Source organism: Oryzias latipes, chromosome 12, assembly GCF_053564925.1.
Source record: "Oryzias latipes strain Hd-rR chromosome 12, Olatipes_Hd-rR_3.1".
Classification (NCBI taxonomy): Eukaryota; Metazoa; Chordata; class Actinopteri; order Beloniformes; family Adrianichthyidae; genus Oryzias; species Oryzias latipes.
Genome location: NC_136248.1, coordinates 8,006,427 through 8,033,895, shown reverse-complemented (window position 1 = coordinate 8,033,895; position 27,469 = coordinate 8,006,427). Strand labels below are relative to the sequence as shown.

The following is a 27,469-nucleotide window of genomic DNA, read 5'->3' as shown; positions in this document are numbered from 1 at the left end:
TATAAACTGAGGGAAGTGACTTTAACAAAAAAGTAACAAACAAACTAGAAAAGAAATGGTCCGCTCCCGCATTTAACTAGTCAAGTGGACCGGCGGAGCGCGGACTTACAGCTTTGTGTTTGAGGGGAAGGGGGGGGGGGGGGTGCTTTGTTACATGAGCGGTAGTATGTGGGAGATTTAGAACTGCGATCCGTTCCGCAGCTCTATGGGAACGGGCTACCGAACTCAGAACCTGGTCTAAAAGTGTGTGTCTGAGCAGAGGATCGTGAGCACACACAGCGCTTTGGGGTGGTGTGAGTTTCAAAGCAGAAAGGCCGCTCAGTCCTTAGAAATTGTTCAAACAATCACGTGGATTTGTGTTTCGAGTCGTATCCCGACTAAATAAAAGGCTGATGTTATTCCCACATGTTTACATGCAGCCAGGATGCAGCGCCACCCAAAGCTAATGTTGTTAGCCCGTGTTAGCATACTGCTAATTCTGGCTTCTTTCCGGCTCCGTTTTTCAACAGAAAAAGCTCTGACCACACGGATTAAAAATAAAACGATGAGCGAACAGGCGTTTCATAATAATCGTAACATTATTAAAAGCACGTTTAAAAGATCGTCTTGTATATTACCGAGCTGACATATCAATGTATAAAGCCGCTCGGCAACATTGTTTTGTATTGAATTGTTACTTTCAATAAAGTTTGAGAAAAAAATAGCCGCTCGGCGGAACTGATATCCGCTTCCGGTTTTTCAAACCCTACTGCGGATGTGCGAATGATTTATTCCGACCGAAAGTGTGACCCATGTGAACATTTGTTATATTCTGAAAACATTTTTCTGGAACCATGTACACGGTTGGATTCTAATTCGACCATTGATCCGGTCAAGATATTTTTCACATGTAACCGCGGCTTATGGTGTTGACTCCCAGCGTGGCAGGGGCGTGGCATCACGATGGTGTCTCTCCATCGGGATGTCAGTCACCCATCACGATGGACGATGATATCGTCCATCGGCACAACTCTGCAACCCACCCAGCAAATGGTTGGTCCAGGTGAGAGCAAGGTAGTGGCCAGCCAAACCTGCCCAGGAGGAAGACGAGAACTGTGGGATCCACAAGAAGTGTTGTTACCATGGCCCGACCAGGCTCACCCATTGATGGAATTTGGAGAAGGCCAGCGCTCGAGAGCATGGACTAGAACCCACACTACAGGAACACGGACACCCCAAGGCTCAGATGGGATGTTAACACCAGCCCCCAGTCTTGCCAGAGAGCACAGGGATCCCTCTCCCCGTGTGGAGAGAAGGAAACCCCACAATGTAGGAAGCCAGCACCCAAGCAACACGGCCACCGTTGTCAAGGGCCTGGTACCCCCTACCAGGGATGGGAATAGGGGACAGCTGGTCTGAGCTCCCATATTCCTTTTATAATGTATGTGTGTGTGTTTGTAAGCATGTGTGTGTGTGCGTGTCTGTGTGTTGGAGAGTATATTTTTGAGGGGTAAAGGGTGTGTGTACTAAGGGGGTGCAATTCAAATTGGCAGGTAAGGCACTGAGATGACATCTCCTGATTACTCACAGTGATGTCCAAACACCCTACCCACCAAGGGGCCCTAACATTAACCTGGATGTGTGTGAATGCAGATACACGCAAGAAATGAGGGACAATAAAAAAAAGTTCTTTAAAATTTCTACATCCTACTTTGAGTTGAAAATTAAAGAAATGTTTCAATGTTTTAGAAAACACGCAGCAACTTCAGGCTTTTTGTGTCGCAGTAATTACAAAAAAGGTTCAGAAGATGCATTCTGTAGAAGAGGACATGAGCGCAGATGGATGATCACAGGAAATAAGCTGTTAATTGTTAAGAAATGGACTTAGTTCAATAGAGGGGAATATTTTACCAGATGTTTCCACATATTCAGTGTCACTGGACGGCTGCAATCCAGAATTACCAGATAAGGGGCAAGTCACACCATGCTTGCTAGTCCAAGGCAGGGTCTGTTATGTACCATTCAGGAGATCTGAATGTTACTCAGATTATGCTGTGTACCATCACAGAAGCATGGCATCACATGGGCTCCAGCCTTCTCTACCAGCCTGATGACAGATGAAAGAAGCACCACCAACCACAGGAAATGTGCTCAGCCCTGTTGGGGACTGCCAAAGAAAACTGTGGAAACTTTTACTGAACTGGATACACCAGTAATAACACTTTGGCTGCAATCTTGGGTTATTTCTTGAACCCAATTCTTGGGTTAATCATGTTCGGATATCTTTTTGGGTTACTTTTTGGAGGAAGACTACTTTTTTGGGTTATAGTGGTTTCATTTTGACTTAATTTGTTTTCTTTCCTGATGTAAAATAACAGAAATAAATAAGTTGATTTTCACGTCAGAGTTGGGTTCAAATCAACCCAACTTGGGTCATTTTTTACTAGTTTTTGGTGCGTAGTAGTTTTTTCTTGGTACACTTTAAGCTTAGTTTCTGTTTACTGCTTTTATCTGAGGGAATATTTGCATTTTTTCTTGTCATATTCATTATTAAACACCAAAATGTTGTAATGTATCCAACTCCAGACTGTTTAAGGGTAGCATCTGTGGTCCAGTATAGTAAGGTGTTTGCTAACAAATCAATTGGATTTAAATGTCTAAAACATCAAAGCTCTATAAAACCCTAAAACAAATCTTTTCCCCTGTTACATCTCTTTCATGATCAACTTTCAATGGAAAACTTTTTTGAAATCACATAAAAGTCAGACTGCTCGTCCCCACAGGACAGAGAGTGGATTCTGGCAAGCTCAGCGAAGTCAGCGGTCCTCTTCCTTGGCCATGCGACAAGTGGATATTTCATTTAAATGCACTGATGCAATTACCTAGAGTGCCCAAGTTAGTTGGCCCAAGGGTGCACACTGAGGCACTTCAAAGAAATGAAAAGTGTGTGTGTACACATATGTTCTTTCTTTTATCATTTTGTCGCAGCTGGACACTCATGGCATATTCCACTGATTTGATTGTTTAGAGAGGACCTATGCCTGCAGAAGGACAGACCTTTCAGAAGAAAGTTCAGATAAATTGCATGTTTTTCTATACAGCCTCTACAGACATTGAAGGAGACAAGGTGGTGAAGGACTTTTGTTCCATGTTAAGTAGGTAAAAACCTTGGATGCTACGGCACATGTGGCTATTGTAAGATTGCAGACCTACAGACCTGTTTTGTGGCATTGGTTTGATGATGGTGAACATTTAAAAAGAAAATTAGGCTATAAATTGCATTCTTGAGTATTGCTTTATTTAAACCGTTGTGAATCAGGAAAAGGCAAAATAAAGGGTGTTTGACAAAGATTGTAATTTTTAAGCAGAGAGTATGCTGGGCAAGCCACAAGCTCCCTGCTCCGTTCCATTCCGATGCATCCACTTGCAGAGAAATTGTTTCATCACCAATGTTAGCTTGAGTGTGTGATGGACTGTAAGCCAGCAGGAGAGCAGGTAAAAGACCTCTGGGAACACTTTTACAATAGTTAAAATGATGATCAGAGTGGGACATTAAGGCGGTTCCTTCAAATTTAAGAAAAATAAAATCTGATTTTTCATTGCGGAAAAATGCATTATATGTCATATTAGTCATGATGCAACAGAAGTAATAACTCATAAACCCTTACCTTTCTGAACTAAAATACTCTTTAGACAACAAAAGCCCATTATGTTTCATAAATTAATTGGAAAATTTGAAAAATGCAGAGGCAAAAAGTGCTGATTCATGATAAAAGCATGTTACTACAGCAGGAGCTGTTCCTCTTGGAACCCTTACTGTACATTGGAAAGAAAAAGACTGGAACTATTGGGCCCAGTTGGTTAATGTAGGCTGGTACTGGCCAAATACATCTTAAATGGAACAGCATCTTTTTAAAAATATAGGTGAAATGAAAAGTCAATTCTGTTAGCGTTTTTTTTTTTTTTTTTCATGGTAAAGTGGGGGTTGTAGTATCCATAGTCAACTAAAGCTACTCAGGCGCAAAAACAAGAGGAAAATAAGGGCAAACAGAGTCCCAACAGGACTTTGGATTCTGCTGCATGCAAGAGTTGAAGCAAACTGGAGTGGCACAAGCATGACCTCTGCAGCAGACCCACCCGCAGAGTAACATTTGAATAACATGTTTATGGCCTTTTTTGCTATCTGGAATTTAAAGAAAATGACAGCAAGTGATATGTCAATTATTATCAAACTATATTTATAGAATGTTTGGTCAAAAGGTTCTCATTAGTTTATTAATAATACTAGTTCCAACAAGCTCTGACAACAAAATAATGGTCACAAAAAGAGAACACGTTTGTACACGTTTTAAAATAAAGCTTTGTTTAGATAGCATCACAATCTGCTGGTGATAGTACCATTGCAGCAAGGCAAACTCAGAACTATACAAAAAACCTTCTCTGTATCCAATGAAAACCTCGGAACATCTTAAAATCGCTGCAAATTTAAGCACGTAGCATTTTGCTTGCATGGTTGCGGACAAGTCTGACATAAGAAACATCTTACGAGGAGAAAATGGACACGCTGCAACATTAACTGCTGGACATAGACATCAATTAATAATAAACCCATGTCAACCTGCTGCTGAACACTTTCATATTTTTGTAAAAAAAAATTCCTACATGAAGGTTTTGTGATGTGCAACCTTAATAGTTGTGAAATGCCAACTGGTACATGCTACTCCATTCAGATTAGGTATACCAAAGATCTTGTGATTTATTGTACCTCCAATTTTTTGGAAATCTTTCCGTATGTGTAAACGTCTTTGATTGGCAAAAGTCCCTGAAAAACCAAAATACTTTAGATGCCACTTAAAATTCCAAATGATAATTCATGCAGAGGTGATCAGCTTTATTCCAAGAGAATAAGAGCAGATTTAGTAGTTGAAGTGGATAACTTCCTCTGTAAAGCTACCCACACGCTGGGCATGTGTGTGGAAATGGTGTTCACGCAGGTCTGTTCCAACCCAATACTAGCTTAAGACTTGCACAAGTGGTGCAAATCTTACTCCAGGCCTTTTTATTTCACAGCTCTATCTTGATATATGAAAGACTTATAACCCGGCCGGGCACAAAAAGCAATTATCAATTTTTCCTCCATGATCCATTAAAAGGCGACGTCTCTCATACATCACTACCAAAGTCCTTGATTGGTCAAAGTTTAACCTAGTTTAACTTTCATCGTGCTTTTAATGGCCGCGCGTTTTGTACCTAGAGCCTGAGAGCCTGAAAACTTGCATTGCTATGTATGAACGCAAGAGTTGGAAGCCCAATACACACTTATGTGTGTTTACATAGACTTTTTCTTGTAAGTGGGTGCTTCAGCCTGTTGCCGAGGGCAGTGTGAAGGTAGCTTGTTAGAAAAAACAAAGGAGGTGGATTGGAAAATCTCCAGGGGTCATAAAAAACATGAGAAAATTAAAGCAAGGCAGACCGATTTAGTCCACACCTAAGTGTCCTTCATTCACACAGGTTGCTATGGGCAACAGTTCGTGAGATTTTAGGCTTATTCATTTTCTTTATGTAAAAAACCAATCTAGTCAGATGTAAAATGTTTGGTAAAAACTGCAGGGCTCCCATCTGTAAAAGTTCTGTGGCTTTTTTCCAGTCATGCTCATAAACGGATCAGTTTATAGCAAGCCTCAGTGGGGAAAGTTAAAAATACACTTCTTTTTGTTTTGTTCCTGTCATATATCTAATGATGCTTAACAGCACAGTGAGTAATTGGTGTGTTTGTGGAGACACTACGTGTGAGTGACAGTAAAAGGAGATCCAAAAGGACTGTGTTGTTGCCGTAACAACAGCAAGTTAAAAGGACAGCGATCACCTCTCCTTCTTATTCAGATGGTGTTTAACTTCAGGAAGCTGCATTCACCATGTCTGACTTTATCTGTGTTTTTAAGCAACACTCAACTTGTTGAAGTGACGCAGTTTCTCTTCAGTGTGATCGCATTGCAAAAAGATATATCTAATTATATTTTGGTTGTTGATTCTTTATTTTATAAAACCACTTTGTTAATGGCATCCTAATAAGACTTGCTTTAACATAGTATCTCGTGAGGGTTTCACTAATGTACTCACTTGATTTCCTCTCACACTTTGATGGGGATGTGTGACAATGTGGGAGATTTATTTCCTCACCACTACTAGCACAGCTCAGTTTAGATCAGATGAACAGAGCTTGAACTGCAAGACCTTTGCAGGTGGTTTGGTCACTCTGGAAAAAAAAAATGACCAGGCTTCCTAGGGGTAGAGCAGTTTATTTGGTGAAAATTGTCACAAGTTCCTAAATCCTTCTTCAGTTGGAGTACAAGGCTCTACCAAGCATGAGGAGGTTTTGTCCATTTAAAATGAGGACAGAGTAGAAAATAAAATATGATAAAACGATGAGTCACTAAACTTCTTCCTCTTTCGGCTTCTCCCATCAGGGGTCGCCACAGCGAACAAGTCGCATGGTAAACTTGGCAATGTTTTACGCCGGATGCCCTTCCTGATGCAACCTTCTCAAACCGGGCTTGGAACCGGCACAGAGGTAGAGAAGGGAACAGGGAGCAGCCCGGAGTCGAACCCTGGTTTCACGGACGGAAGGCGCCGCAAACCAGCACGAGCTAAACAAAACGATGAGTCACTAAACGCTCTACCAAAAACATTAAAACAGACCTTGGAATAAAAAAAAAAGGGCTTCTCCAAAAGCTGGTGAAATAAAGCTCTTTTTTTACTATTCTAATTAAGATATAAGGAAGGGCAGAAAGCGGTAATCAGCTTAAAGAGGAGTGCATCACACTCTGCTGATTCACTCCTGCTTCCCTTTCTTGCTCTCCATCCTAGTGGTGTGTCTCCCCTCCAGCGAGATTGGCATCCTCAACTGTCCAGCTGCCCCACATTCGTTGTTGTCTCGCAACAAGGTTTCTCCTTGGTTCCGCCTACGGCAAAGGGATTCCGCCGCTGCTACTACTGAGTCGTATTCTGTTTGAGGAACCGGTCACTCCTGTCTTCATCCTCTCCTGGAGGAGACTGCCCACACCCCACTCCCTGTGCGGTACAGATCCGGGAGGCAGGCAACCCGTGTCCTGGAATCCTCTTTGTCCTCCTCTTCTGTTTTGGTGCACCTTTCAATGTTCTTGTCTTATTAAAGCCGGTCCCTTCAAGGCACACACCTATTGCCTGTTCTGTAATCATATCTGTTAAGGGTTCAACTTTTTCCGAATTTCTACTCACAACGTCACAGTGCTATCAAAAACACACAAAGTGTATTTGAAAGTGACATCTATCCTTCCTTTATTCCTACCTTATCCTGTCTAGGGTCATGGGGTTGCTAGAGCCCATCCTGGCCACCTCTGACAGTTTGACAGTCTATTTCAGAGCTGCACACAGACACACATATTCAAACTTAAGAAACCGTTAGAGTCATCATTTAACCTATAAAGCATGTGTTTGGACTGTGGGGTGAAACCTGGAATGCCTGGAGAAAACCTCCACATGCACAAGGAGAACATGCAAATCCCACACAGAAAGGACCCAGCAGGGATGTGAACCAGGGCCTTTTGTCTATGGTGTGAGGGTGCTAGCATCTACCCCACTGTGCAGCCAACGCTTTTAAAAATGAAGTGACCAAATGTACATCTGAAAAGGGGTACATTTAATTCAATATGGGCGAGAAAAGCAGGTGCTTTCCTCTGCATCAGAATCCATTCGAATTACGTTGCATGTATTAAGAGTTCAGAGAGCGTGTCGCTAAAGACAGCCCTAGTGTTAAGGATCTGCTTTGATCATCTTTTGAGCTATTTTGAAAGTGACAGAAGTCACTTCCCCAATCTCAAAGGCTTAACTAAAATGACCAGAGAATACTGATGAATGATATACCTTCATGCACATTTGATGTATTCATACAAGCTAAAGGCTAAAGAAGACCAAATGGCCTAAACGAGTCTTGCAGTTGGAAAAAGCTGCTTATTTCATGACAGAATTAATAAATACACCCACAGACCAGAAGAAAAAAAAACAGCCAGGGGTTTCCATTGTTGGCTGTTCTGTTTTGTTTTGTCTACTCATTATACACCGTACTACATTGATTCTTTAAATTTTTTGGTTACATTCCCAGGGAGACCAAGTACTTGTTTGGTCAACGGGCCCAGACAACACAAAAACCTGTATGGCTCAACCCCCCTGAAAGGTGCATGTGACTAAGAAATTAACTGCAACCAAACTTAAGCACTCAACCATGACACAACTAAAAAGAAAAAGGTGACAAACATCCATCCATTTTCTTGAGCTGCTGTATCCCTTTCAATGTCATGAGGCTGCCAGGGGTACCAGAGGTACACCCCGGACAGGTCTCCAGCTGATCTTAGGGCCTCACAATCACACAGTCACACATAGAGACACTTTAAAGTAATCATTCAACCTATGAAGCATGCTTTTGGACCGTTGGAGGAAGCCGAAGTGTCTGGAGAAAACCCACAGATGCACAAGAACATTTAAACTGCATAGAAAGGTCCCTGCTGGGATTTGAACCAGGGCCTTTTCATTGTAAGGGGGAAAGCACTAACCACTGCACCACTGTGCAGCCCAGTGACAAACAATGAACTAAAAAAAATAACAGAAAGAATGAAATCAAACAAGCATTGGATGATTGACAAAACAAAAAGAGCTGTGATGAAGGAGATCCGATAGCAGGTGCGAATATCAACGTTAAAAAGTAGAGCACTAACGAATAAACAGTTTAACTAACTAAAAAAAGTCAGTAAAAACAGCCAAATAACAGGTTGTCTGTGTTACCGGAATGGTAAAAAGTGGTAACACGGAATGGTGCATTAACAGCTGATAAAAGATGGTCAGAAAGCAGATGTAAGGGTGGTCGTTTATTGAAAGTTTGTATTCAGGATGGAAGAGATGGTCAGTTGTCAGTTATATTGATAGTTGGTCATGTAAAGTTAGTTTTAGCAAAGTTCTAGTCATGTTACAAACTTGTAGTGAAGGTTTATTTGTCATTTTTTGGACAATCTGAGTCAGGAATCTGTGGGTGTGTTTGTATAAAGACAGTTGCCTTTACAGGATCATCCTGGAAATTACACTGAAAGATTTGTCTTTTCAAGTTTATACTTCCAAGTAAACCAAAGCAAGAAGTAAACAGAATATCTAAAGACTGCATGATAAGCTAAATCCAATGCGTTGGCTGTGTCAGAACCTAATTTAATCTTTCACCGAAATGACTTTTGGGGGCGCTTTCTCAAGACAGATCAAAACATTACAGCCAACATTTAACAAAAGTTTTGATCAGACTAGACATTTACAGCAGAGATTCTCACCATTTGTTTGAATTATTGAACGCACATGTAATGTTTGGGATGGTATACTTCTGAAAGCGACAGAGGGCTGCGCAAGCATGCAAAAACAAAAGTGCGTATGTTCTTGAATATTTATGAAGCACGAAGTCACTCTGTTATCAGGCAAACCATATGGCTGAAAAGAACAAACTGAAGGCAGGAAACCAGAATGAGCTAACTAAAACCCCTTTAACAAAGTCGTTTTTCTGCACTGAGCATCTTGCACAGGTTTACAAAAACTAATGATGCAGAATTGAAGAGATGACTGACAAGTATTAGGCACAGAGCATTTTAAAATGATCTGCATGCTGCAGTTTCCTGACTAAATCAAATTAACCTTTTTTATTTAATATCATGACATTTTACCTTTTTTAAACAACAACTTTGTTTCTATAATTGTCTACCACACAACATGCCAGGGGTTGGCATTCATAAATTCTGTGACCCATGGAGTTGGTGACTTCTGCAAATTGTCACTAATGGGATTTAGCTTCAGTGAGACAACAATCAGTTCTTCCAAGTGGCTTTTTAGCCATCACTCCTCATTATAACTGACTGTTTCCACAGCTGGTAGCTTTTGCAGCCACACAAAAACCTGCTGCTTGACGCAATGTGTGGGATATGAAATGACTTCTTAACCTTTTAGCTATAATTAACTTCAAGAAGTCCACTTGCCGACAAAGTGGCGAATGGTGCAAACATTACTTATTATGTGTGGCCTGTTCAATCAAGTCTCTGATTAATTAAGTTTAACTGTAACAACAAGAATAGAAATTAATGAACTATTAAGTTTTTAGCCAAAATCCATAACCTCTGTCATTTTCTGGGACATCGTTTTATGCAGAGCGGCAGGAGCTCTTCAGAAATTCCCCTCTGAGTTGTGAGCGGTACCGTTCCCCTTCCCTGCCCTGTTGCTGAGAGCTCTCAGTTTACACCCTCAACTTTACATTACCAGTGCAACAAAAATGGCGAGCAATAGTGGAACTATCCAGCCTTACAGTTTTGAGCCAAATGCCAGCTCAGATGAGGAAAACGAAGACGTACTAGGAATCTGAAAGTGGATGCGTCAGAATCAGAACTCCAATTCTGGAAGCACCATCCTCAAAAAGTGTTTCAGAATAATCTGCTCTGAAATTTTTTTCACAGTTGCCTTATCTCTGGTTTTCATGTTTGTCACTTAGCATGGATTTTTTCCCACTTCTGACCCCTTGTGACTGAATGGCGGAAGCAGCTGTGCTAATTTTTTATTTTCACAGTCCAACATGTTCACAATATAAAACTCCACCCATCTCTCTCTTTCACTGAGCAAACACTTCTGCTAATCTAGCCTCATGCCAATTGGTTCAAACCATTACAGAAGGAATGCAGGGGTTAACAACTAAACACCTCTTTCAAAAATTGTTTCAACTGGACATTCAAAATGGCTGCCAAGCAGCTTAACAAACATTTGTCCAAACATGCCCTGGTAAGGAAGTTGGTAAGCAAAAAAACAGATATATGTAGGTGTAGATACACGTAACAAATGCCACTGTGTTATACATGTCGAACATCTGGGCACATTGCCTATATGGCAGATCTGGGCCAGAAAAGAAACATGTTCCTACTGTCAAACATGGTGCAGGCTGGCTAATATTCTGGGGCTGCTGTGTTGAATCATTTAATCTTTGTGAGCAACAATTAAATCTTGCCTCAAGGCTATTTTGAAGGGAAATGTGCTGCCCAGTGTCCGAAAGATAAATCCAGCCATAAATCTCTTGACAGGATAATAAAAACACAGGTAAAAATACCAAAGAATAAATAAAAACGAAACGTTGGATAATAGTGAAAGCTTTCTAAATCCTAAAAAGCATCTGGGTAGCAGGCTAAAACATGGCATATAAATTACGGATGGGTACCAAAACTACCAGAACATACAGTATTCCCTCATTTATTATGGGAAACATGTTACATAAATAACCTGTGATAGGAGAAATTCGCAATGTAAGAATATAGATTTTTTATGGCTGTAGCTTCACTACACACTTTATACACTTTTCTCAAACAGAACATTTTCATACTTTTCTCTCTGGCTAGAGCTCTCAAAGTTAAAACCTTCATAGAAAAAATGGCCAGTTTTATAGAATGAAAACAAAGATCTGCTCGCATTAAGGATTTATGTAACTCTCTTAAGCTACACATAACATGGAGACTCAGCATGGAGGAGATTAATTGACAAGTTCAACAGCCAATCAGAATGCAGGACACAAAGTGCTACTTCAAAATATAAATAAAAGCATTAAAAGTTGCACTGTAAAAAATCTGCAAAACCACAGAATGTGCACCACGACATAAGGAGGGAACACTGTAAACTAAGGCTGTGTATTGGCAAGAGTCTGGCAATGTGATACGTATCCCAATACGCGTCCCACCTTACGATACATATCCCAATATTGTAGCGGAACACATTTTCTTTTTCTTTTCTTTTTAAAGTATGACTTGGAAAATACTCTACCTGAATATCAATATGTCTTTCATTCTGACAAAATTATAAAATTCAGTTTATTTCATGATCATTGAGCACAGCAGCTGTATTTCATTTACAAGTTGTACCGAGGTGATCATCCGAACTGTCTCTGAGCAGACCAGCTGGATTAATAACTTTGTGTTTGAGGAGAGGGAGGATGCTTTCTTACGTTTGCGTTTTGTTGTTTTGTTATGTGTGGGAGAATTCGGACTACGATCCGTCCCGCCGCTCTGGGTTAGCGGCTGCCGGACGCAGGAGAACCGTGTGTCCGAGCAGAGCTCGGACTTCCAGCTCACACAGCGGCTTTGGGGCAGTGTGTGAGCTTTTCAAAGTAGAAATGTCGCTCAGTCCTTAGAAAGCGTTCAAACAATCAAATAAAGGCTGATGTTATTCCCATACATTTACGTGCAGCCAAGATGCAGATTGCGGCATTTCCCGCATGGATTTTGTGTTCATCAAACAAGGCTAATGGTATTAGCGCGTGTTAGCCTATCTTAGGAGCTCCATTCTTCCACAAAAAAAGCACTGACCACACGGAATTAAAAATAAAATGATGAGCGAACAGGCGCTTCATAATATTCATAACATTATTAAAAGGACGTTTGGAAGATCTTCTCGTATATTACAGAGCTGCTATACACCAATGTTTGTTTACTGTGGGACTCATTTCCTTTTCCAGTATTTTCCTCACTACTGCCCATCCTTGCTCGACAGTATATTGCTCCAGAACTGACAAAAAACTCACTAAATGTTTCAGTGCTGAGTTGATTCAACTCAGCTGCCCTTTCTCACTGATATTGTGGCATTTCTGCAGCATTCCCCACTGTGCAGTGGCCAACAAAGCTAGCGTAGTTCTGTGTAAATGTGAAAAGGTCTCATTGGGCCTATGAAAACCACCAACTATTCTTACATGGGCTGTTTTTTTTCCACACCTGGGCTTAAACTGACCTTTAATAGCAACTGAATCTGAATTTTCTCTTGTGTGGATATGATCAGACCCCATGTTCAAGGATATGTAAATTTTTGATCAGGGACATTGTGGAGGTGAGGGAGGCGTGGGAGATGTGTGTGTGTGTGTGTGTGTGGGGGGGGGGGGGGGGGGGTGTCTGTCATTATTCTTTAAACAAGGCATGCATAATTATGTGAGACTAAATAACGTCACCTGAGCACTTTTTCTGAGTGAAAGAAAACTTTTCTGCTTTATCTGCCACTATAGCAAAACACGGATAAATATTTCATGTGTTCTGAAAAGTTTTAGCAAACATATAAATGCCTTCTGTCAAAGCCCTCCCCCCCATGTAAGGCCAGAACATATTCCCAGCAGAAAACTGTAGCTTATTTCTGGAGGTTCACACATGTTAGACCCTTTTCTTGCCATTCTGCAACCCCCCCTCAGGGTTTGTTTTAATCAGTGAATGTGGTTTTGGATGACTTCCCTGCAGCCTTTTACAGGCGCTATTAAGCTGTTAGACTGCAAGGCCTTCGTAACTGCTCCATTTTTTGTTGTTGAAAGTTTGACGTCTACAGTTGGGATCACCTTGCTTCCCTTTTAAAATGTTCATGAACATTTATGAGAATAATTTGAGTGACAGCAGCATATTTGCTGAGACAGTACACCATCGAGCCACTAAAAATTACACAGCAAGCTCTCCTTAATATATACTTGCAATTAGGTACAATCTAGAAAAATGTTTCAAAGTGGAGTGGATGCATTTCTGGCATTTTAGTGATTTGAACCTTCCAAAAGCCACATGTGCAGGATCACTGCTGATTCTTTCTTGGAGTTGGTCCAAGCATTGCACAGATTTCAGCCTTTTTTCCACAGATGCACCTTCAGACAGAAATGTTTCAAACACTGAAAAATAATATTCTAAGGGAAAAAATTATACTTACATGCTGGTATGGAATATCACTGTCTAGTGTAAAAAAACCACTGTGTTTTCCTCACTATAGAGCACATTGGATTAAATGGTAGACCGTCAAAAGCGCACTGTGAAGGTCTGTTCTTGAAAGCGCATTTAGCATACGGGTGCTAAATGCGCCCCTCCTTGCTTATTTCTTCTTCTACTGTATAGAAGTGCATGTCCGCCACCTATAATTGGAAAAGCCTTGGTGCGAAATGTTGAAACGGTGCAAATCCTGCTTAAGGCTTTTTCTATCTCAGCTCTATTCGAATATATGTCATAATTCCGGCCGGGTACAAACCGCAATTAATAATTTCTCCTTCATGATTAGTTTTTAAATGTTTGGCACTTCAGCGAATTAAAAGAAATGTCATCCATGCGTCACTACCGAGTCCAAGTCCTTGATTGGCAACAGTTCGACCCAATTTAACTTTCAACGCACATTCAATGGACTTTGTTTAGTCCGAAAATTAGGCCTGCACAATATATCGCAAATTTCTCTTTATCGCAACATACAGCTTAAATGTGCTAAAACAATCTTATGGCAGTTGAAGTATTTAACGGATCAAATAAATCCATTAATAAATTTGACCAATCATCGACGAGGGTCATTTGGAGTATAATTTTTAAACTCTTGCAATGAAATGGAAATGTTTTTAGTTGTTTTGCTATTTGTTTACATATCGCAAGTTATATCGTTATCGCCATATTGATCATTAATACCGCATATCACAAATTTTCCTCATATTGTGCAGCCCTACCGAAAACAGTTCTAGAAACTTCTGAAGCAACGCATGAATGCGAGAGTTTTGAACGTGGAAGCCAGAAACACTCATGTACACATGTGGACTTATTACTGACAGTAGTTTTTTCAGAGTAAGTCCGTGAGTCAATCAGACAACGGCATTTACAGTAATTCTACAAGTTTCTTTGTAATACTCTTCATTTTAGCTATGCTAGAAACTTTAGCTGCGTTACCATATTTACAGCCCATTTATAGCCCCCAACCTTGTTTGAAACACAGTAAAAAACAAACTTACACCACTAAAACAAATGTTTCTGTGACTATGGCAACTCCAAACCTTGTTAGTATCACATAAAATACACAATCCGACACAGTACAGGTTAGCCACACTAGGGTATTTACAAGGACACCCAATCTTTTTTGCAAAAAAAAAAAAAAACGACATTTTGACAGAGCACTGTGTACCTCTCAAAATCCAGAGGTACACTATAAGGTGCTTTTAAGTGCACCTTGTAGTGGTGAAAATATGGTATATTACTGAGTAATTTTCAAAGCTTTATATTTTTAACATAGTGAAATCGTATTTTACAGAAATGCACAAAAAAAAGAAAACAAAAGAAAATACCTGCATATTTTAGTGCTGCAGATAATACTGAAGTGACCATTTTTTATTAATTATAATCCGTCACACAAAATCTCATGGTTTCAAAGCATATATATATATATATATTACATCACAGCTTGGTTCTAAAAAGAAAAGAAAATAACATGCAGACTTCAGCATATAAAAACAAGGAATAATAGAAAAACAAATAAAAGTTTAGAGCTGCAGAGATGGGAACTATTCTTTCGCTGTGCTGACTTATTTTCTTGACAATTTCAGGCTGTGCTCAGCAGATTTTTCTTGTTGTTCCCCACATGAAAATCTTTTTCACTCTTCAGACCAAAGCTGGATTATAAAACAAAATAAAAAGAAAAACAAGCGCAATTTCCCATGTTACCACAGGGGGTTCTTTATATATGCATGACGTTTTCACTCTAGTGAAAAAAAAGCACGTTTACTTTACCCCTGAGACAAAAAAACTGACTGATCCTTGCCAATTGGTTTTGTTGTTTTGACATGTCTAGGGTTGATTTGTCTGTGTGTGAAAATCTTTTTATTTACCAAATTGCTCACAGAGCTTTGATTTTTTTTATAACTGATGTGACTGGCAAACTGGTGTCAAAACCCAATACCTAAAGAAAACCTTTTCCTAATTTACTCCTTCTCAACCAGTCAATCAATCAATTGATTTGGTTAAATAAAGTCCTTAAAATTGCCTCTAACTTTGAAAGGTGCGACAAAAAAGCTGCCTTGCTTTTACCACCTTTGTTTAAAAAAAATCAAAACCCCAAATTGCCTCAACGGGATTCTGGATAATTTTCTAATCCCATCATCTTTAAACATGAGGTGTTTAAAACTATTTAGCACTCTCTCTAATATTTCCTGTTTTTTTTCTTCCCACAATGTAGGAGCCTGGGTATCACCCTTGTACGGTGGCCCTGAAGTGCAAATCTGCAAATCACACCAACAAGCCACTCGACACAAACATTGTAAAGATCACAAAGACAAAAAAAAAAACATTTCAGAAAACTAAAGTCATTTACAGAAAACAAAATTAAATGTTAAAAATGAAAAACATTTCAGAAAAATAACATTTATTTACAGAAAATAAAATGAAATATTAAAAAATTTAAAACATTTTAGAAAACAAAATTAAATGTTGGAAAAACAAAACACAGTGAGAAACCAGAAGAGGTAGGTACTATGAATCATTTTTCAACTTATAATCCAAAATGAAAAAAAAGCTGTTTTATTTAATTATGAATTTATCAACTACTAAAACCAAATCATTTTTAGATTTTTGTCCTTTCCTCCCTTCCATTATTAGGAATGAAGGAAAGGACAGCACAGACGTCATCCCCAAAAACTACTTCCGGATGACCATTCTGTTTCAGAGGTAAAAAAAAAAAAAAAAAATTAAATGTTCTTTCTCTGTTTGCTGAAGTTAAAATGATCGACAAATGTCATCATCCAATCAGAGACATCTGTCAGTACCTACCTGATGATGACATTAGTCCATCATTTTAACTGAAAGTTATTTGACATGAAGGGATACTGGACAACCAATCAGCGATGTCCCATAGTCCCTACATTTTCTGGTTTCTTGTTGTGTTTCATTTTTTTTTTAACATTCTACTTTGTTTTCTGAAATTCTTCTGATTTTTGAACATTGCAATTTATTTTCTGGAAATTAATTTTGTTTTCTGAAATGCTTTTTCCTTTTTGTATTTTACTTTTTGGCTTCTGAAATTTTGTCGTGTTTTCTAAAATGTAATGCTGCTTTTTAAAAAAATTTTTTTTGTTTGTTCTATTGTCGTGATAGAATCAGCTGCTGTTTGCAGATGATACTGCACTAGTGGCTGACTCAGAAGAGAACTTGGGACGTCTGGTTGAGGAGTTTGGAAGGGTGTGCGACAGAAGGAAGTTGAGAGTGAATGTGGAAAAGAGTAAGGTGATGAGGTGTACGAGGTTAAAGGGTGAACGTAGATTGAATGTGGCATTAAATGGGGAGTTGTTGGAAGAGGTAGAATGTTTTCAGTATTTAGGGTCGTGTGTCTGTGTGGATGGTGGAATGGGGGGAGAGGTAGAGTTTAGAATGAATGAAGTACGAAAGATATGGGGGGGAATGAAGAGAGTGTTTGAATGTAGATCACTGGGAAAGGATGCAAAAAGGAGATTGTATGAGGGTGTGGTGGTGCCTGCAGCGTTATATGGGGCTGAAACATGGAGTCTGAAAGTGGCGGAAAAGAGGAAGCTGAATGTAATTGAGATGAGATGTTTGAGGAGTATGTGTGGTGTGACGCGTATGGATCGTGTGAGAAACGAAGTCATCCGAGAGAGAACTGGTGTGACGCGAGAGTTGGCTGAAAGAGCAGAGCAAAAGGCACTGGGATGGTTTGGACATGTTGAAAGAATGGAAAGGGAGCGATTGGTGAAAAAGGTATATGAATCTGATGTGAGTGGAGTGAGAATGAGAGGAAGACCGCGAATGGGATGGACAGAGGGTGTAAAAAGAGCGTTGAATGCAAGAGGGATGACTGTGGTGCAGGGGAGAGAGGCTGCTCAGGACAGGGATGGGTGGAGAGAGTTTGTGTATGGATGAATGGATGGGTGTGGTAGAGGTCTGGTCTTGGGATGAAGCGGCAAGGGGAAACCAGCCTTGGCTGAGGCCCTGCAGTGGAGGTGCCCACACTGGGCTGTGCAGCTGACCCTGGTGCAGTGTGGTGTGGCTTAGACCAGATCTCAGACCAGTCGCACGCACATACGCACACACGCACTCACACACTGAAGGAGGAGGGTTTGGGGAAGAGACAGAGGGAGCTAAAATTGTGTGCCTTGTCTAGGCTACCCCACCTTGGTGGGACACAGCCTTGGTAAATAATAATAAAAATTGTCGTGATCACTAAATTGAGTGATTCCTTGATTTCCACGTCAAGGCCACCCTACCCTTGAGAGGAGGGCTTTTCTTTTTTTCCACGCAAACGAAATTTTTAAGTCTGCTAGATACATTAACTGCCTTTGCCCCCCCCCCCCCCCACACACACACACGCACACACACCACTGACGCTTTGTCAGTTCTTGTCTGGACTCCTGGAACAGTTTCTACTTTGGTCTCATTATTAAATCCTCCCATAAGCGTCAATCATCTACTCACTCAATGCACCACATTAATCTTGTTTTCAGATTTAACATGAAATAAAAAATAAAAATAAAAAACTCTGCCAACTGTCAAGGCTGGTCACAATCTCACGTCTCCATATTTCACATATTTTCTTCTAACATTGCCACTCCCTCCTGTACCGCATGATGGTCCTCCATTCGCTCACTCTCCATCCATCTGTTTAACTTCAAGATCTTAAATGAAAATGCTCTTCATGTTGTGTTTAAGGTCTTAACAGATTTCAGGCACTTTTTGGTCTCTATTTTTGATTTTTAAAACACTTTACAATGTCTTTGAGTGACAGATATGCCCCCACAAAGATTTTCCTGTTCCCTTCAGAAGTCCAATCGTGTATTTGGTCATTTCTTGGCTGCACCCCAGGAGGCTTTGTGCTGTGCAGAGGCAGATTATTGGAAGGTAGCAGTAGTTCTGTAACAAACCGATCTGTTCTGGCTTGTTATTTCAAAAAAAAGTATACCTGACGGGGTGGGTCCCATCTTTGAGGAGTTGTGTCACATTCACAACTAAGTGCAACGTGGTTCAATAAGGGTCCTAGATCAAAGGCATTTTTGTTTTTTCCCTTGTCCTGTCCAACAGCTAGGCAGACAGATGAGAGCTGAAGGCCTCTTGTGTTGGACATATTTTACTTTAACAACAGGGGTTGTTAATCTTCAGACAAACCAGAGGTATGTCTGAATAAACCCCTTTTGTAATTGAGGCCAAACTTTATTAAGTTCAATCATGTTTGAAAATCTTTTGTGTTGGACCGGATGGAAAAGGAAAGGAGGGAAGAAGAGGGAGGACGTTAGAGAGAGGGGGGGTAGGAGGGTGATAATTGGAGGGGGGGGGGGGGTGTAAAACCATGAAGCAGCATAAAGCAACAAGTTGCTAGATGTTTATCATTATGGTGAGGTTCAGATGTAATACAAATCTCAAAGGGCGGGGCCTGTCCACACACACACTCAAATGTTATAAACACACCTGCTAGCTGCAAAAATGTCCACATGTCAACATGTACACAAGACAGATGGTTTTCACACACGCATACTTATGCCTTCAAACCAACTAGTGTGAAATATTTCATTCAATCACGCAAACTATTAGTGCAAAGGTAAGCTAACACCTGTGCTCAATTGAGTGTTTATGTTCTTCTAAAATGGAATGTGAAAAGAAGGAGGGAGAGTGCCCAGCCATCCCCACACCAAGACCCCCGCCGCAGCAGCTGCAGGAGCCACAACCCCCCAACGCCACACGGCAGCAGGCAGAGAACAACCGCCCCCCCTTGTTGCTTTGTAAAACTTTGACTGGTGTCATGTAACCCAAGGCTTTCTCCAGTTCCCTGTTAATAGTTCCAACATAATTATGCTTTATGCTTTAGACACTATAAACAGATTAATTTGTTGTTCAACTTTCAGCATATCCCTTCAGGGGTCGCCACACTGGTGGTTTGGCAGAGATTTCTACACAAGATGAGATGCCCTTTCTGAAACAATAGTGTATTTGTCTGGGCTGTCAGCAGTTATCCAGGCTGGGGCCCACCTGTGGCTACATAGGTAACACACCCTGGATGAAGCTCATTGTTCCCCCTGGGAATTGAACCAACTGAGGCATCCAGCTTGTAAACAGATGAAGATACCATCAAACATCAGGTAAAAACTTGAGATTTTGGTATTTTTAGTCAAAAATGTTCTTTATTCACATCAAAATCAAACTCATTTGATAGACCATATGTTCCGCACTTAAAAGACTTTTTTTTTTGTAATTATTTGCAATTTGGAGCGCCTCATTTCTGGTTGTAATTGCCGATTAACGTGTAGCAGTATAAGACTGTATTTGTTTTTTACGTGTTACTAACCATGTTGGGAGTTAGCATATTCACAGTAATGTTAGTTGTAGACGTATCAGTCTGTTTTTTAAGCAGTGCTACAGTTTGGAGTTACGAGTTTTGTGAATACGCTTACGCGGCTAATGCTACTAACGGCCGACACATTTTCTACATTCAAAGTAAAAACATTCCTCTTTGGACAGGTTTATAACCAGTCAAGCTAGAAATCAGAGAATACTTAACTTACTATTAACATGTTTGAATTAAATAACAGTTAATTGCTAGTGGGCTGCTAGAAGTCAGAAGCTGGGGAAAGTATGGTGCACTGGAGTTCTGTCCTCTATTCTCATCTGCTTCTCCTCTATTCTTGATCATTTGTCTATCATTTGCTCTCCATGCTTGATGCAGTGCGATTCATGCATTGTCCCTCTGTCCCAGTCCCCTCCGGGGGAGCGGGAGTGATTCCATGTTCCAGTCGGCTCATCCGTGCTCCTGTCCGTGGACCCTACCTCTGGCTCGTCTCGTTCCCCAGCCGTCCCCCTACTCCAAGGGTCGACAACCTGTACCTCTCAAAGAGCAATTTTGATCAGTTTTCCACTGAGATGAAAGCAAAGGGAGCCGCAACAGTAGGGGTGTTAGAAAAAAGGTTTTTGCTGATATGTCGCGATAGTTCATTTGGCAATACTTGTATTGATTCAAAATGTTGTCAGGATATTTATTTAATTATTTATTTTATTTTATTCTTTATGAGCGTGATGTTTCCTTTGATCTTTTGTCCCTTTTCCACAACCTTGAATCTACCCGTTCATTGTTTTCCCCCTGTGTGCACGCTAGAGGGGGGCTCCAGCGTGTTCTGCACAGACAGCGCAACATACGGTCATTGTAGCAGCAAGGTGACAGGATAGTAGGGGCGCCCTAACGCAAATTTAATAAATTTTACACGGAAATGGATGGTTTTAGTCTAGGGGCAAAAAAAGGCTTTTTTTGGGGCGTTCATGTGTCCGCTACGAGATCACCACTGACTGTCTTTCCAGAAAAACTTTCCATCCCATAGCAGACTCTGGTCATGGCTGCAGATACGCCCCCTCTGCGTTCACGGTGCTCTCTTCCTCCTGCCAGCTCACGCTACCTGACTGTGTTAAAGGCACCACGGCAACCTCAGAACATGATAGTTATTTTATACAACACAGAGAGCCGCAGCACAAGGAGGAAAGACTAGCATGCGGCTCCGGAGCCGCCAGTTGCCGACCCCTGTCCTACTGCATCTGGATGAAACTCATCTGCTGGGCTATTTAAACATGTAGTTGTAGCGTTAAATAAGCTAATTCTTCTCTAAGTGTTCTTTTACATCCCCTGTCCGTCCTGGGAGAGGATCCGTGGAAATCCCCGAGGTTTCTTCTTGGTATCCGTTTTTCTTAAAGAGTTGTTTCCAAAAATATTTTTTCCCAGGAAGGAGGGTCCAAGGGCAGGGATGCCCAGTTTAGACTGGGCTGTTTAGTTTAGTCATTACCTATTGAATTCAATGACTTCAGTTCCTTATAATGTCGTTTATTTTACAATTACCAGTATGAAGCCTACTGAGACAACTATTGTTGTAATATTAATATTGGGCTAAATAAATAAAATGAAATGGAACTAAATTGAATTAACGTGGCTAATACTACTAACGTGGCTAACATGTAGCGTGTTACAAAACAGTTCTAGTTACTGTGAACACAGTAAATAAACACTGACGGACTTACCTCTAACTGTTTTGTCTCGCTTAATGTGCCTGATAATTAGGTGTGCCTTATTTATGGATTCATTTTTAAAATAGACCATTCTTTGATGGTGCGCCCTATTGGCCTAGTGTGGTAAATAGGGTAAATGATAATACATGTAAGCACCACTTTGTGTAGTATTTTATCTTTCATCTAAAAAAACTGTAAGTGCAAGAAAGCAGGTTAAGGGGTTGCACTAATTACTTAAAGGAAATGATGAAAAACAAAGAAATCTTGATTTTGTGTTTGTCCTTATATAAAGTGTTTAATCACATTATCAATAGAAGCTGCAAATTTGTCAAAACAAGAAATCTTGATGTTAGAAGTTATTTTCCATCAGTTTTCTTCCATAAAAGAGCACTATCTGAGACATTTGTAGCTTTTTCAGGTTTCCAATGTAACGGTTCCTACTCACACTCAACCACTAGATGTGACTGGCATGCACACAGTGTCAAAAACACCACAAACCAAGATGTGATTGCAAACACAACCTCGATGGGATAGAGAGATGACTCACTTTATGAATCTAATACCACTAACCTTGAGTCATCTGTTAGATCAGACTTTGAAGTAGCTGCAATTCATCTCTCGAGTCGTCTCTGAACTCGTTACAGTTCAGGCAAAATCACCTCACTCTGGATGAAACAAGCGTGAATGAGTCACATGTGGACACCTTATTTAATGGTATTAGATGCGGTAAACTCGATGTGGGAAAGTTCAAGTAAAATATAATTTTCCCCATTTTCCTTTTCTCAAAGCCTTTTAAAAAATATCAAAGCTATTGCAGAGCTTTTTGTATGTGACTCCTACAAAAGCTAAACTAAGTGAAAAAAAAAGTTGTTGAGTTATAAATATCAACTGTAAAAAAAAAGAAAGCCATTCTTTCGTGCATCACATGATGATGAATGAGTATGAAGCAATTATTGAGCATTAATCAACACTACCATTCGTAACTACATGAATCGAAGCTACCATGCAAAATCCAAATTTCCAAAAAAAAACTTGTTTTAAATAAATTATCTGTGATTTGAATAAAAAACGTATTTAAGATTCCCCTAAAATTTTGATTGGTTGTAGCACCAAAATATTTATGACAGAAGCAATTCCAGCTCCTTGTCTGAATGTATCATCCGCTGGAATTAAAAATAGACGTTTATGCTTATTTTTAATGCGTTTTTATTTTTGATCCTGAAAACAAACAGAAAATAAAGCCATAGTTGGTATATAAAAATGTTTTTTTCTTTACCATTAATCTAAGTTGTCCTCATCTTTTTAACCCTCATATTATGTTTGGGTCAAAACTGACCCGTTTTCCAAATGGGTCAATTTTCACCAGAACATGTATACTAATATAACCATATAAGGTTTAAGGCAGCAAATAACTGACAGAGGAGACATCACATTGCTGTTATCATGGATGAAATACTATCACCTACATTACTTTCCTGTGTGATTGATATGATAACATATTAATGTTCAAGATATCACAAGCAAATGCAAAAACATGGGCTCTAACAAGCTTTAACGAGACAAAACATGTTTTCATTTCCTCTAGAGCGTTTTTTCTTTCTTTTTAACTGTATGTTTTTTCTTGAACGCGCCTGATGCTGGGATAAGACACATTCTTCTGGTTAATGTGCTCTGTTGTAATCAATAGTATTCTAAGCCAAACCAAGAAAAATTAATGGACCTTGATACAAAGTCATGTTGGGGAAATCATAATCCTCATTGATGACCACAACTGCTTTCAAGATGCAGCATTTGAAGGTTTATTTTCCTTCTTTCTTTACCACAAGCTGTGTTAATCCCTAATCTGTAAAATAGAAAGACCTTGTTTTTTTTAATTTAAAAAGTAGGCCTAAAGATCCCATTAAAATTCGACATTGCAGTTAATGATTAAAAAAAAACAAGAGGGAAGATCTCTGTAAATTAATTCTCAGGATTTGCAAGAAGAGTAAATGGTTTTGTGCCGGGGGCAACTATTAAACTATGCAAAAACTCCTAATTATCTATGACATCAAGCTTTAATATGTTGAAAGGTAAAAATGCATTTGTTTTATTTAAAATGTTGTTTTTGGGTTTTTTGTTTTTTCCAAAAAAGAAAGGCTCTATGGACCAATTAGTGTCTGCTTTGGGTAACTGATGGATCCCGGAATAAATGAAACTTTATCTGTGTCTAATCTTCTTGTGCTCCTGCAGAGGCAAGAGCACTGCAGCACAGGAGCGTGCTCTGTCACACTAGAGAGCATCGCGCCAATTTCTGATTCCTGGATTATTTATGCTCTTACTTTGGTCCATCTGGAAAATGCACACACTTTGTTCTTTGTGTGGTTTGTTGCTGCAAGAAAATGAATTTGAATAAATCCCACAGTTGAGGATGCAAACTGGTGATTATCTTTGCTAAAAGTGAAACAGTAATTTGACAAAATTCTCTGTGCTCTCATGCTGGCTGATTTAAACCGTACCGGCGATAGATCCTCCTGCTGTTAGTTCAGCAGAAGAATGCATGGAGACGAGCTCATTCCTGATGACTAATCTGTACGAGGAAAACAAACCGATGGATGTGTGGGCTGCACGGAAAGAGTGTGGATCCCCTAACAAATGCAACCACTTATTTTGACTTGTAGTAATACTTAGCGCATAATTAAAGCTGTAATATAGAGCTGCACCAAGCTGCTTATTAGAGGAAAAAGCCATAACGACACAGATGTGTGGGCTGCATGCATCCAAACTGACTTCCACTATTTCAATTTAAAAAAAAGAATCTATTAACACCAATACATCTAAATAAATGAAAAATACATTTTTAAAACCACCATAAATGATGAAGAAATGGCACGAAGGAATGTTGGAAATCGTTCGTTTAAGGGTTTCAACACAGAGGAAGATGCTCTTTTGTGAATATGATGTCCTCAACTGATAATTCTAAAAGAAAAAAAGTTGCTTTAGAAGAACAGCAAATCAAAAAATAGGATCGTAGGCTGACAGTCTCCATCCTTCCCTGAGTGGGGAACCCAAAGCTCCTGGAATACTGAGGAGGAGAGAGGATTTGAGGTGAATTCAGCTTTAGAGCAGTAAAATGGAGGAGGCGGTGGGCAGTGTGGGATGAGATTGGAGGTGCCCAAAACTGTCAGGGAACAGAGGTAGTGGTGGGGGGGGCATCGGATGGAGTCAAAACATGTCAAACTGCTGGAGGGACATGAAAGACAGGAGGGATGCCAGGGGGCAGGTCAAATTAGAGAGTCACACCTCAACATTTTGACATATTCTAAGTCACTTCGACTGTAAGAATATACACTTGTTCTTGCAACTGCTTTACATTTGGTTTTCTACCGCATTTTATGAGCATTTCAGTCCAAGGAAACCTAAGGATCCAAAAGCGTTCACGGAGCTTGTTTTAAGGGTGGAATATAATGATTTGCTCCAAACATCCTCACACTCAAAGACAGAAAAAATCTTTGCAAACTTAAAAAGTCATCCTATGACTTACCCATGTTATCTCATCCAGTCTTTCCCCCTCCGTCCCCCTCAGAACAATCCGTCGCACAGATCACGACTTGGTCCGTCTGTGTCGCCTTTCTTTCCCAATACCTGCGGAGCAGCGGAGCCTTTTTACGCGCCTGATTTCATTCTAAAAGGACCAAGACTTCTAAAGAAGCAGTTTAACCCCCAAAAAATAACAACAACGGGCTTTTAAAGTTTACGCTCGTGCTCCATGACGCGCTGTAACTTTCCAGACCTTGAGCCGGTCTTTGCAGGAATCAGGGTTCAGTCACCCCGTCAGGAGCACAGTGGTGAAAAGAGCGCCTTCAGCACAGAGTCAGAGGTGAGAAGGAGCCTCTGCGCTCTGCGGGGATGACAGAGGAAGCTGGGGTCCTCTGCGCAAAGATCCAGGGGCGCAAAGCCGGGGATCACTGTCTCTGTGTCGGGAGCTTTCTGCGCCGCGCCGGTGAGCAGATTTGCGTCGAGCGCGCGCTTCTGCGCGCAGGAAGGATGTTCCCAGCGAGTGCACAAGGGATGCAAATGGGAGGGGGGGGGGGGGGCAGTTTTCATTTGATGCTGCTCTTAACAGCAGCAGACAGATCCTTCCAAACGTGCTCTGAACGGTTTGGTTGCGTCTCCATCAGAAAGTGAGCGGCGCTGCAGACGTCCCCACTCGTGTCCTTCCCACGTAGGCTAAGTGATGTTATGCAGGTGCTGAGGAGGATATGCAGCGAGCTATATGTGGTCATCATTATACTGTGAGTGGGTAGCCTGCCCGATCCCACCTCGTGTTGCATAATTATTACAGATAGGAGGGCGCAATTCCAGCGTGCATGAAAAAACAGCTCCAAACAAGAAGTCTGCAGAACAAAACACGTCATGCTGGGTTGGAAAAGACAACTGAAACCTTTTACAATTAGTTCTCTACTAGAATGAGAAATTTAAAGAAATACCAGCAGTTCTTGTCCCTTTGTGGTAGTTATCATCTCCATATTGGTGTTTGATGACCAATAAGTACATTTGATGACAATATGTATATACAGCAAATCAACAGGAGCAACTGTCAAAATGTTGCCATGATAGATGAAAACTGCAAAAGACTGCAGACTTCAATAGATACGTTTAAACATTGTCAAAACACCAAACTAACTTTTAAACATGAAAAAACGAATGTTTAAAACCAATGATCAATTTGGGGGGGGGGAAAGAACTGACAATGAAAATTTTAAAACCAGGGAGTAACGAGACAAAAGCTGCGATTACAAGGACAAAAATAATCAGAATAAATGCCTGATTAAAATAAAAATGTATCATGTAAGCACACCCGATCAGACTCATTCTGATCAAAATTTCTTTCCAATCGAGATAGGTGGGTTATGACGATTGTTGATCCAATCGTGGTGCATGTAAACAGCTTATTCCGATTGTGGGTCACTCCTGCTCCGGCTTTTACATTATGCGTAGATGGTGTGGCACTAACAGGGCTGGTCGTCTGCTCTGTCGAGCGAACCATGTCTCTGAGCAGAGCAGCAGGACTCGTAGCTTCGTGTCTGCGAGCAGGGGAGGGTGTTTTGCTACGGTGTGCGCTCCAGCGGATGCTTCAGGCCGCACTCCGTCCGGCTGCTCTGCGTGAGCGAGCTGCAGGACTCAGCAGTGTGTCTACGTTTCGCCCACAGAATCAAACAACATCCGAACTTTTGCAAAGATAGATGAGCATATTTTGCATATAAAAGGAAAGCATTTTGCCAATTATTAGACAAAGTGGCTGTTTGTGTTAGCCTGGGGGCGGTGCTGACAGTGCAGACTATTCCTGGAAGAGGCTGTTCCTCTTTTATCTACATGGCAAAGTTAAGAACTCGCTTGTTTTCGTAGAATGGGAGGGGCTGATGCTCAGACTGCAGGTTTTGTTTTTCGCGTGTGCTCAGAGATGTGTGAATGGAGCAAGGGCCTTTTTTGTGAGAAATGAACATCATAATACACTTAAAAGCTCAAAAAGTTAATTTTGCATGATATAAGTCCTTTAAAAGATGATTGGAATGAGACTTTAACAAAAATGTAGAAAAGCTTGATTGAAAACGCACAGATCCTAAATGCAAATCTTGACACGAGATAAATATGAAAAACATTTGAAATTAACATTA

General features: G+C 40.4%; 1 protein-coding gene across 1 annotated transcript in view; it reads right to left on the bottom strand.

The window, feature by feature from the left end:
* The window catches only part of lrrtm4l1 (leucine rich repeat transmembrane neuronal 4 like 1), a 130,483-nt gene extending 104,515 nt beyond the window's left edge, over window positions 1-25,968 (bottom strand). The window contains exon 1 of the mRNA XM_011482003.4: window positions 25,336-25,968. Coding sequence (XP_011480305.1) covers window positions 25,336-25,339 — 4 coding nt within the window. The 5' untranslated portion in view covers window positions 25,340-25,968. The remainder of the gene's footprint in view (window positions 1-25,335) is intronic.
* Window positions 25,969-27,469: the final 1,501 nt, after the last annotated feature.